Genomic DNA, 12,905 nt, shown 5'->3' on the forward strand with positions numbered 1-12,905 from the left:
ATTTAAACTAGGCAAGTTCACTTAAGAACAAATTCATATTTACAATGACGCCCCCCCCCCCCGGACAAACCCGGACGAAAGTAAGTAGGGTTGGCCAATGTCAGTGTGAGTCACCCTCTAGCTGTCAGTCACCAGCCCCAGGTTTCTCCTGACGTTACCACTCTACGTTATAGACGAGAAGGTCCTGTTGCTGCAGCAACACGTGGTTTGAGTGATACAGCCATATTATAGTCACAACATGTCAGGATAATAAAATGTTCTCTTACTTTCAATTCAAAGTCAGGATCATTTTTTTGCAGCCCACAACAATGTTGTCATTTGCAAATTTTTTTCAAGACTGTTCGGATTTAAATAATAATAATTGCTTCTGTGTCGATGCTTGAATATAGATACATTACAAGTATTTAAACCTTATTTCACAAATTAACACCATAAAACTAATCACCCCTGAATTCCATGAATATTTCTTCTTAAGTTACAAATATCTGTGATAAGAATAGGGTATGATATAAAACAATCATAATTGCCTTACCTCTGCCCAGGTATCAAACACCAGTTAGACCCCACACACTGTTCTCCTTCATGATCTCTCTCTCTCTCATCTCTCTCTCTCTCTCATCTCTCTCTCACACACACAGACACACACCTGGATGGTTTGTTGGCTGTTGCTAGGAGACAGCCAAGCCGACTCCCGTTTCCAAGGGCCAAGTCTCACGGTCTGTACACAAAGTGAAGGAATTCATCGGCTCTGACACCTGTTCTTTAGTTTTTTAATATGTTTGTTTCCTTCTCTGGATATCGCTTGATGAGGAGGGTGAAGGGGTTTAGATCATTTTGATGAGAAGGACACTTCATCAGACAATATAATGAACATGAAACGTTAACATATGACATGTAGGCAAACACATCAAACCTTATTGCATGACAGACAAACATTGGGGTGATCCTTTTATGAAACAACCATCTAAAGAAAAATGTATTTAAACTTTATTTAACTAGGCAAGTCAGCATCAAATCAAAACATGGCGGCATCAAATCATGTCAGTTTTGTGCTGTATGCTGAATGCTGTATGCTGTATGCTGAATGCTGTATGCTGAATGCAGTATGTCAGGATGGAACAGTGCTAGAAAGTCTCTAGGCACAGTTTGTCTATGGTGCCTTCCCTATATTTATCTTGCATTGAACTCCCATACGCTCCATTGCTGCCTTCCAGGTTGGCAAGTTCCCAAGCAACCCTTTATCTAGATTGTAAGAAAGTAATGTTCCGAGTAGAATGTGGAACGCAGAGAGGAATGTTCGGAATAGAATCAGAGGGGTCAATCTCTTTATGGCATCATCAATGCCCTGTGACACCCATGGTTCCATCTGATACAGTACCCATTTAGAATCCCCAGGTTCCTAATGGGTAGATAGATCTACCAGAGCTGGTACCAACAGAGGTCCTACCTACCCACATATCCTACTATGGCCCAGAACACCAGCCAATCCAGCATGGCCTGCTCCAGCATAGGTCGTCCATACATATCATCCCTTGATATGGACAAGGCTGATGACATCTGGCAGTGTGTCAAAAACAAGGTGAGAGAGTGGTTATATACTAAAGCCATTCACATAAGACAAGATAAGTTAACATAACATAAGGTAGCATAGCCATAACATATCATAAGATAACATAGCCATAACATAAGGTAACATAGCCATAACATATCATAAGATAACATAGCTATAACATAAGATAACATAGCCATAACATTAGATAACATAGCCATAACATATAAGATAACATAGCCATAACATATCATAAGATAATATAGCCATAACATATCATAAGATAATATAGCCATAACATTAGATAACATAGCCATAACATAAGATAACATATTTATAACATAGCCATAACATATCCTAATATAATATAGCCATAACATTAGATAACATAAGCTAACATAGCTATAACATAAGATAACATAGCTATAACATAGCTATAACATTAGATAATATAGCCATAACGTAAGATAACATAGCCATAACATAAGATAACAAATCTAATTTTATTTGTCACATGTGCCGAATACAACAGGTGTAGACCTTACCCTGAAATGCTTTCTTACAAGCCCCTAACCAACAATGCAGTTCAAGAAATAGAGTTAAGAAAATATTTACTAAATAAAATAAAAAGTAACACAATAAAATAACTATAATGAGGCTATATACCGAGTCAATGTGCAGGGGTACAGGTTAGTTGAGGTAATTTGTACATGTAGGTAGGGTTAAAGTGACTCTGGATAGATAATAAACAGCAAGTAGCAGCAGTGTAAAAACAAAGGGGGGTGGGGGTCAATGTAAATAGTCCAGGTGGCCATTTGATTAATTGTTCAGCAGTCTTATGGCTTGGGAATAGAAGCTGTTAAGGAGCCTTTTGGACCCAGACTTGGCACTCCGGTACCGCTTGTCGTGCGGTAGCAGAGAGAACAGTCAATGAATTGGGTGATTGGAGTCTTTGAAAAAATGTTGGGCCTTCCTCTGACGCCGCCTAGTATAGAGGTCCTGGATGGCAGAAAGCTTGGCCCCAGTGATGTACTGGGCTGTACGCACTACCCTCTGTAGTGCCTTATGGTTGGATACTGAGCAGTTGCCATACCAGGCGGTGACGCAACCGGTCAGGATGCTCTCGATTGTGCAGCTGTAGAACTTTTTGAGGATCTGAGGACCCATGCCAAGTCTTTTCAGTCTCCTGAGGGGGAAAAGGTGTTATCGTGCCCTCTTCACGACTGTCTTGGTGTTTGGACCGTGATAGTTTGTTGGTGATGTGGACACCAAGGAACTTGAATCTCTCAACCCACTCCACTACAGCCCCGTTGATGTGAATGGGGTCATGTTCGGCCCTCCTTTTCCTGTAGTCCACTATTAGCTCTTTTGTCTTGCTCACATTAAGGGAGAGGTTGTTGACCTGGCACCACACTACCAGGTATCTGACTGCTTCCCTATAGGCTGTCTCATCATTGTCGGGGATCAGGCATACCACTATTGTGTCGTCGGCAAACTTAACGATGGTGTTGGAGTTGTGCTGGGCCACGCAGTCGTGGGTAAACAGGGAGTACAGGAGGGGACTAAGCACGCACCCCTGAGGTGCCCCCGTGTTGAGGATCAGCGTGGCAGATGTGTTGTTGCCTACCCTTACCACCTGGGGGCGGCCTGTCAGGAAGTCCAGGATCCAGTTGCAGAGGGAGGCGTTTAGTCCCAGGATCCTTAGCTTAGTGATGAGCTTTGTGGGCACTATGGTGTTGAATGCTGAGCTGTAGTCAATGAACAGCATTCTCACATAGGTGTTCCTTTTGTCCAGTTGTGAAAGGGCAGTGTGGAGTGCCATTGAGATTGTGTCATCTGTGGATCTGTTGGGGTGGCATGTGAATTGGAGTGGGTCTATGGTTTCCGGGATGAGGGTGTTGATGTGAGCCATGACCAGCCTTTCAAAGCATTTCATGGCTACAGACATGAGGGCTAAGGGGCGGTAGTCATTTAGGCAGATTACCTTCACTTTCTTGGGCACAAGGGACTATGGTGGTCTGCTTGAAACATGTAGGTATTACAGACTCAGTCAGGGAGAGGTTGAAAATGTCAGTGAAGACACTTGCCAGTTACTCCGCACATGCTCGGAGTACACGTCCTGGTAATCCATCTGGCCCCGCGGCCTTGTGAATGTTGACCCGTTTTAAGATCTTGCTTACATCAGCTACTGAGAGCATGATGACACAGTTTTTCTGGAAAAGCTGGTGCTCTCATGCATGCTTCAGTGTTGCTTGCCTCGAAGCGAGCATTAAAGGCATTTAGCCTGTCTGGTAGGCTCGGGTCACTGGGCAGCTTGCGGCTGAGTTTCCCTTTGTAGTACGTAATAGTTTGCAAGCCCTGCCACATCCGATGAGCATCAGAGCCGGTGTAGTCGGATTCAATCTTCGTCCTGCATTGACGCTTTGCCTGTTGAATGGTTCGTCGGAGGGCACAGCAGGATTTCTTATAAGCGTCTGGATTAGTGTCGCGCTCCTTGAAAGCGGCAGCTCTAGCCTTTAGCTCAGTGCGCATGTTGTGGACGACGTCGTCGATGCACTTATTGATGAAGCCGGTGACTGAGGTGGTATACTCCTCAATGCCATGGGATAAATTCCGGAACATATTCCAGTCTGTGCTAGGAAAACAGTCCTGTAACGTAGCATCCGTGTCATCTGACCACTTCCGCATTGGTACTTCCTGCTTTTGTTTTTGCTTGTAAACAGGAATCAGGAGGATAGAGCTTTGGTCAGATTTGGAAAAATGGAGGGCAAGAGAGAGCTTTGTGTGAGTCTCTGTGTGTGGAGTAAAGCTGGCCAAGAGTGTTTTTTCCCCTCTGGTTGCACGTGACATGCTAGTAGAAATTAGGTATATTTACTAAATAAACGAAAGTTTGCCTACATTGAAGTCCCCGGCCACTAGGAGCACCGCTTCTGGATGAACATAGCCATAACATAAGATAACATTTGTATTATTTGTAAAAGTGGAAGAAAAAAAAAAACATTTTCACATCGGGTCAGGCAATTACTCAGAAAGGCAGCTGGACAGAATAATTGTGTTGATGAAACTATGTTTCTCTGCTGTCAGCCAGTCCTCACTGCTGAGTAGGAACCTATGACGCGAAATCCAGCACACTTTGACACTTTTAGGACATTCAGGAAGTGGCCCACTGACCTATATTATTCTAGTAAAATAATAAATAATAAAATAAAATTGTATAAAAATGTAATACAATAAATGTATTATTAGTCTTGTGAGATGTGATCCCAGATTGGCTGTTGATCCCGGGTCGGCTGTTGATCCCGGGTCGGCTGTTGATCCCGGGTCGGCTGGTTGATCCCGGGTCGGCTGGTTGATCCCGGGTCGGCTGGTTGATCCCGGGTCGGCTGGTTGATCCCGGGTCGGCTGGTTGATCTCGGGTCGGCTGTTGATCCCGGGTCGGCTGGTTGATCTCGGGTCGGCTGTTGATCCCGGGTCGGATGTTGATCTCAGATCAAAGTGAAGTTTGTGCCCTGCTTGTTTCTGACTGTGAGCGTATACGAGGACATCTCTCTCTTCTCCCAGTTTCTGCTCCTCACCACATTCCACCATATGTGATGAAACTGTAATTCTACTCACCGTGTCACAACTATTTCCCTCTTCTGTTCCTTGTCTCTCTCTTCCCTTTCTTGTCTCTTTCTCTCTTCTTTTTCGTCAGGTGGCCTCCAGTCTGTGTGGCCCCCATGTGACGGCCATGCCCCACCTGCGTGATGCCCAGATGTTCCGTCCTCTCTGCGTTATCGGAAAACGTGTGGAGCGTTCGCTGCGTGTGCGTAAAGTACGCTCCCTGTTCCCCCTAGGGCCCTTGAAGGATCTGTTAGATGACCCGGCCGGCTCACCAGAGGTCTCCCTGAAGACTGAGGGGCCCGTGCGCTGCGACTTCCTGCACGAGGAGTTCCTGGATGGCGTGGGGAGGGTCCGTGTGCAGGTCAGCAACCTGAGGAAGGAGGCAGCAATATGCCCCTTGGCTCCACACAGACAGCTGTCCCTCAGGGACAACCTGCCCTGGCTGGACTCTGTACACCGTCTCTACCTGGTGAGACACTGGACTTAGATAAACATCAGAATGATGTATCGCTTTTCTCAATCTCAGCTATTTTTTTTTATGCACTATATATACCTCGGACCAACTGCCATGTCTGACACAAACAGGGAGTGGGGGAATGGGACTCACATGGCTCCCATTGCATATGTGCACCATAGAAGTCTTGATATTTATGGCATCATCCACTTGGCAAAAGCTGGTTGAATCAACGTTGTTTCCATGTCATTTCAACCAAAATCTTCAATGTGATGACGTTGAATCAACGTGAAAAACAAATTAGATTTTTTTTTAAGGAATCAACATAAGGGATTTAGATTTTAGATTTGTTTACCTTTTAGCTTAAATCCAATGCCATGGTGAATTATTTTGATGATTTCACATTAAATTCACTTTAGCTGACAACTCAACCAAATGTTAATCAAAACTAAACATTGCACTGATGTCTGTACCCAGTGGGCATTGTCTAATCCAAGGCTTTCTAACCCTGTTCCTGGAGATCTACTGTCCTGTAGGTTTACACTCCAACCCTGCTGCTGGAGAGCTTCCATCATGTAGGTTTACACTCCAACCCTGCTGCTGGAGAGCTTCCATCATGTAGGTTTACACTCCAACCCTGCTGCTGGAGAGCTTCCATCATGTAGGTTTACACTAACTCTGCTCCTGGAGAGCTTCCATCATGTAGGTTTACACTCCAACCCTGCTCCTGGAGAGCTTCCATCATGTAGGTTTACACTCCAACCCTGCTCCTGGAGAGCTTCCATTATGTAGGTTTTCACTCCAACCCGTTGTAATTAACCCAATCCAGTTTATCAACCAGCTAATTATTAGTATCAGGTGCGCTAGATTAGGGTCCAAAAACCTACAGGATGCTAGCTCCCTGGGCACAGGTTTGGAGAGCCCTGGTGTAAACCTACAGGATGCTAGCTCCCTGGGCACAGGTTTGGAGAGCCCTGGTGTAAACCTACAGGATGCTAGCTCCCTGGGCACAGGTTTGGAGAGCCCTGGTGTAAACCTACAGGATGCTAGCTCCCTGGGCACAGGTTTGGAGAGCCCTGGTGTAAACCTACAGGACGCTAGTTCTCGGGAACAGGGTCGGAGTGTAAACATACAGGACGCTAGCTCTCCAGGAACAGGGTCGGAATGTAAACCTACAGGACGCTAGCTGTCAGGAACAGGGTCGGAATGTAAAACTACAGGACGCTAGCTGTCAGGAACAGGTTTGGAGTGTAAACCTACAGGACACTAGCTCTCAGGAACAGGGTTGGAGTGTAAACCTACAGGACGCTAGCTCTCCAGGAACAGGGTCGGAGTGTAAACCTACAGGACGCTAGCTGTCAGGAACAGGGTCGGAATGTAAAACTACAGGACAGTAGATCTCCAGGAACAAGGTTGGAGTGTAAACCTACAGGACGCTAACTCTCAGGAAAAGGGTTGGAGTGTAACCCTACAGGACGCTAGCTCTCAGGAAGAAGGTTGGAGTGTAAACCTTACAGGACGGTAGCCCTCTAGGAACAGGGTTGGAGTGTAAACCTATAGGATGCTAGCTGTTAGGAACAGGGTTGGAGTGCCCTGGTGTAAACCTACAGGACAGTAGCTCTCCAGGAACAGGGTTGGAGTGTAAACCTACAGGACGGTAGCTCTCCAGGAACAGGGTTGGAGTGTAAACCTACAGGAGGGTAGCTCTCCAGGAACAGGGTTGGAGTGTAAACCTACAGGACGCTAGCTGTCAGGAACAGGGTTGGAGAGCCCTGGTCTAATCTCTTTCTATCTCTTGGTTCCAGGTGAGCGAGGTGTACTGCAGCTCAGATGCCAAACTGCGTGTGCTGGGGATGGAGAGGAGGACAGAGCTGAGGCTGGGGCCCAACACCCCTCTGGCCTTCTCCTGCCTCAGGCTCTCTGTCTCTCCCTCGGGCCTGGTGGAGGTGTGTGACGGCTGGGAGGGCAGCTACCTACACCCCAAGGCCAGGTGGGCCAAGTTCGACTCACCGGACTATGCGTCTCTGGTAGCAGGTAGACCGGTGTCTGAGCCCAAGATGATGGGCCTGCTCTCCCAGTTTGGTGAGCTAACCTCCACTCTGTTGTCCAATAAACCTCCTCTCCCTCCCTTCCTGATCTCCCATCTCCAACGTTCAAGTTCTTCCATCCCATTTCATGGCACAAACACAATGCACACTTCCCTTACTTTCCAATTCAGATTCAGATCAATTTATAACCACCTTCCTCCCATTCCCCTTACAGCGTTCAACTTCTCCCACCCCTCCATAATCTCCCTGCCCAGCTCGGCCCTCCACCTGCCGGGCCCGTCCCCCAGCAAGGAGCAACACCAGCACCACAAGGTGACAGACTACCAGGAGGCGCAGGAGATCTCCAGCGAGGCCCTACTGCCCCTGGAGGAGGAAGAGGAGGAGGGAAGCTGAGGGAGAGGGAGGAAGAAAGGAAGGGAGGAAGGAAGGAAGGGGGCTGATAGGGAGAGGTAGGGGGGTGGAGGAGAGGAGTGTGAGGAAAGGACATTTGGTCTCTCAGGGTTAAAAGCCAATTAAATGAAATTGACAGATGAGCAATGCTGTATTCCATCCGCAGTTTATTAATACACCACAGACACGGATATTGGTAATCTACGCCAACTTTTCCAGTTATTTAGTCACAAAGACAAAAAGTTCCTGTTCTGTGATTCCAAGGACGATTCCTTTGAGAGTGAGTCAATTTATTGTTGAACTAGGCATTTTTTATTAATTGCAGCGTGTCTGTAAAGTCCTTGATCTTGGGGACTTAAATGTACAGCAGCTGGTCCTCATGACTTCTCTCTCTCTCTCTGACTCAGATTCATCAAACACCCATGGAGATTGTGATGAAGGAGGGAGGGAGGGAGGAGGAGGGAGAGACAGAGCGATAGATAGATAGAGGGACCGAGATATAGAAAAAGAGGAGAGGGACAGAGAGAGAGAGAGAGAAATAAAAGTATAGGATAATAACAGAGATAACCCACACCAGATAACCCACCCCACACCACACCAGATAACCCACACCACACCAGATAACCCACACCACACCAGATAACCCACACCACACCAGAATACCCACACCGCACCAGATAACCCACCCCACACCACACCAGATAACCCACACCAGATAACCCACCCCACACCACACCAGATAACCCACTCCACACCACACCAGATAACCCACACCAGATAACCCACCCCACACCACACCAGATAACCCACCCCACACCACACCAGATAACCCACACCAGATAACCCACCCCCCACACCAGATAACCCACACCACACCAGATAACCCACATCACACCAGATAACCACATCAGATAACCCACACCGCACCAGATAACCCACACCGCACCAGATAACCCACACCAGATAACCCACACCAGATAACCCACACCACACCAGAATACCCACACCGCACCAGATAACCCACTCCACACCACACCAGATAACCCACACCAGATAACCCACCCCACACCACACCAGATAACCCACCCCACACCACACCAGATAACCCACCCCACACCACACCAGATAACCCACACCGCACCAGATAACCCACACCAGATAACCCACACCAGATACCCCACACCAGATAACCCACCCCGCACCAGATAACCCACCCCGCACCAGATAACCCACCCCGCACCAGATAACCCACACCGCACCAGATAACCCACACCGCACCAGATAACCCACATCAGATAACCCACACCAGATAACCCACACCGCACCAGATAACCCACACCGCACCAGATAACCCACACCGCACCAGATAACCCACACCGCACCAGATAACCCACACCGCACCAGATAACCCGCACCAGATAACCCACACCAGATAACCCACACCACACCAGATAACCCACACCAGATAACCCACCCCAGATAACCCACCCCACACCAGATAACCCACATCAGATAACCCACACCACACCAGATAACCCACACCAGATAACCCACACCGCACCAGATAACCCACACCAGATAACCCACATCACACCAGCAGAAACAGGTTTTATTCACATCTATGTCTGCATCTCAAATGGCAGCCTATTCCCTACATAGTGCACTACTTTTGACCAGGGGCCAAAGGGAGCCCCATAGGGAGCCCTGGTCAAAAGTAGTGCACTAACTATTTCCGTTTGATTCGTTTAACAGAAACTTCCTGTCAGTGGCCTCGACCACACCCCACTATGAGACACTGTATCTAGACAACTAGACCATTGTCCTTCGAAGCCGTCTCCACTTGGCATTCAGTGAGTGTGTGGGTGGTTGAGTGGGCACTGAATGTTCTGTGCACGATTAACGACATCCGTCACACTTCTGTCCCTACCTAGTCTATATCATTTATGTAGAAATAATAATATATGACATTTAGCAGACGCTTTTATCCAAAGTGATTTATCCTTAGTGCATTCCCCTTAATGTAGTCTCATCACCTTTGACCTCTGAGATTCATTCTGAAGGTGGAATCAACATGGTGGAAATCTACAGGGGAGAAATAACTAGATGTTTTAGATCCTGCCAGACGTCAATAAGAGATCATAGCTTTCACCTGGTCATTCTATGTCATGGAAAGATGACGTGTTCCTAATGTTTTGTACACTCAGTATATTAACTGTATAAGTTACATGCAGTCAATATACTGAGTGTAGAAAACATTAGGAACACCTGTTCTTTCCATGACATAGAATGACTAGGTGAATCCAAATGAAAGCTATGATCTCTTATTGATGTCACTTGTTTAATCCACTTCAAATTAGTGTAGATGAAAGCGAGGAGAGAGGTGAAAGGATTTTTAAGCCTCGAAACAATTGAGACGGATTGTGTATGTATGATCGGCAATTGGCAACCCATTCCTTATGGGATTAATTGACACATCAACAAACATTACAATAATTCACTACGGTAATTAAATGATCATTTTTCTTCCTGTGTTCTCTGCATTGCGCATCACATAAAGAGTGAAAAAAACAATCTATACATAATCGTAAATAAGATTATCCAAACAATAATTACATCCTTAGAGCAGTAAAATAATATACCTACAGTACCAGTCAACATTTTGGACACAGCTACTCATTCAAGGGATTTTCTTTATTTTTACTATTTTCTACATTATAGAATAATAGTGAAGACAACACTATGAAATAACACATATGGAATCATGTAGTAACCAAAAAAAAGTGTTAAATCCAAATATATTTTATATTTGAGATTCTTCAAATAGCTACCCTTTGCCTTTATGACAGCTTTGCACACTCTTGGCATTCTCTCAACCAGCTTCACCTGTAATGCTTTTCCAACCGTCTTGAAGGAGTTCCCACATATGCTGAGCACTTGCTGGCTGCTTATCCTTCACTCTGCGGTCCAACTCATCCCAAACCATCTCAATTTGGTTGAATTGAGGTCGGGCGATTGTGTAGGCCAGGTCATCTGATGCAGCACTCCATCACTCTACTTCTTGGTAAAATAGCCCTTACACTGTCTGGAGGTGTGTTGGGTCATTGTCCAGTTGAAAAACAAATGAGAGTCCCAGTAAGCCCAAACCAGATGGGATGGTGTATCGCTGAAGAATGCTGTGGTAACCATGCTGGTTAAGTGTACCTTAAATTCTACATATATCACAGTGTCACCAGCAAAGCACCCCCACACCATAACACCTCCATGCTTCACGGTGGGAAATACACATGCAGAGATCATCCATTCACCCACACTGTGTTTCACAAAGACACGGCGGTTGGAACCGAAACGTACCAATTTGGACTCCAGACCAAAAGACACATTTCCACCGGTATAATGTCCATTGTTCATGTTTCTTGGACCAAGCAAGTCTCTTCTTCTTCTTATTGGCGTCCTTTAGTAGTGGTTTCTTTGCAGCAATTCATGCATGAATGCCTGATTCACAGTCTACTTTGAACAGTTTATGTTGAGATGTGTCTGTTACTTGAACACTGAAGCATTTATTTGGGCTGCAATTTCTGAGGTTGGTAAATCTAATGAACTTATCCTCTGCAGCAGAGGTAACTCTGGGTCTTCTTTTCCTTTGGCGGTCCTCATGAAAGGTAGTTTCATCATAGCGCTTGAAGGTTTTTGCGACTGCACTTGAAGAAACTTTCAAAGTTCTTGAAATGTTCTGTATTGACTGACCATGTCTTAAAGTACTGATGGACTGTCGTTTCTCTTTGCTTATTTGAGCTATTCTTGCCATAATATGGACTTGGTCTTTTACCAAATAGGGCTATCTTCTGTATACCCCCCCCCCCCCCCCCCCCCACCTTGTCACAACACAACTGATTGGCTGAAAACGCATTAAGAAGGAAAGAAATTACACAAATGAACTTTTAAGAAGGCACACCTGTTGGGTTTATGATTAATCTCCTCCACACATTTTTTTCATATTGCATCAACAGTTTTTTTTTAATCATTTCTATGTCCCCCTTAATTTGGGTTTCATACAGATGTTCAGTCAGACTGTTGCCCAGACTCCCCTACGGATAGACTCCATTGAAAAACTTAACTAGCTATTCTGGCAGTTGCCCTATACAACAGTCTATTCCAAAGTCTCTCCATACACACCTTCCATTTCCCCTCACAGGGTTTCCAGCCCATGTACCCAGTTATATTGCAAGCATCGGTGCAAACTTGTGGACACCTAAAAAGTAACGAAGTGCTCTGTTATGAACATGTTTGTTTAGAAAAAAAAAAATACCTCTTAGCAACCCCACACTCCTGCTGAATAGTTCAGAACAGGACATACACATGTCTGATACAGTTTGGAATAGGTAGCGTAACCAATATCTTTGATTGTTTTTCTTTTTCCTTTAACTCCCCCTTAGAACTATATTTGCTGAGTCGGCCAGGGCAGATGTTCCGTATAAAAATGTAATATGTTCATCAATAAAAATACCCCAATATTTATAATTGCTAGTAAACTCAATGTTTTCACCAAAACAAAACTGAAAAACACATCTCCTAGTAGCTGGTTTTCTGAAAGTCATAATCTGTGTTTTAGTCTGGTTGATCCTGAGTCTCCATCTTTTCCATCAAGTCATTATCTGTGTTTTAGTCTGGTTGAGCATGAGTCTCCACCTTATACACCAAGTCATTATCTGTGTTTTAGTCTGTTAATGAGTCTCCATCTTTTCCACCAAGTCATTATCTGTGTTTTAGTCTGTTAATGAGTCTCCATCTTTTCCACCAAGTCATTATCTGTGTTTTAGTCTGGTTAATCCTGAGTCTCCATCTTTTACACCAACAGACTGCG

At 45.4% G+C, this 12,905-nt stretch overlaps 1 protein-coding gene across 1 annotated transcript; it reads left to right on the forward strand.

The window, feature by feature from the left end:
* The first annotated feature begins 1,030 nt into the window (after positions 1 to 1,030).
* On the forward strand, positions 1,031 to 5,670 carry LOC106586905 (uncharacterized protein C11orf42). Its single transcript, XM_082969255.1, has 2 exons — positions 1,031 to 1,579; positions 5,244 to 5,670. Exons 1-2 carry the CDS (start codon positions 1,466 to 1,468, stop codon positions 5,637 to 5,639), a joined length of 510 nt encoding a protein of 169 aa, XP_082825381.1. The 5' UTR covers positions 1,031 to 1,465; the 3' UTR covers positions 5,640 to 5,670.
* Positions 5,671 to 12,905: the final 7,235 nt, after the last annotated feature.

Source organism: Salmo salar, chromosome 25 (assembly GCF_965601325.2).
Source record: "Salmo salar chromosome 25, fSalSal1, whole genome shotgun sequence".
In the NCBI taxonomy this organism is placed as follows: Eukaryota; Metazoa; Chordata; class Actinopteri; order Salmoniformes; family Salmonidae; genus Salmo; species Salmo salar.

Excerpts from the sequence above, each read along its gene's own strand:
- LOC106586905 (XM_082969255.1), top strand. The coding sequence starts at position 1,466 with ATGGCCCAGAACACCAGCCAATCCAGCATGGCCTGCTCCAGCATAGGT. Across the intron at positions 1,580-5,243 it reads GGCAGTGTGTCAAAAACAAG|GTGGCCTCCAGTCTGTGTGG; the intron begins GTGAGAGAGTGG and ends CTTTTTCGTCAG.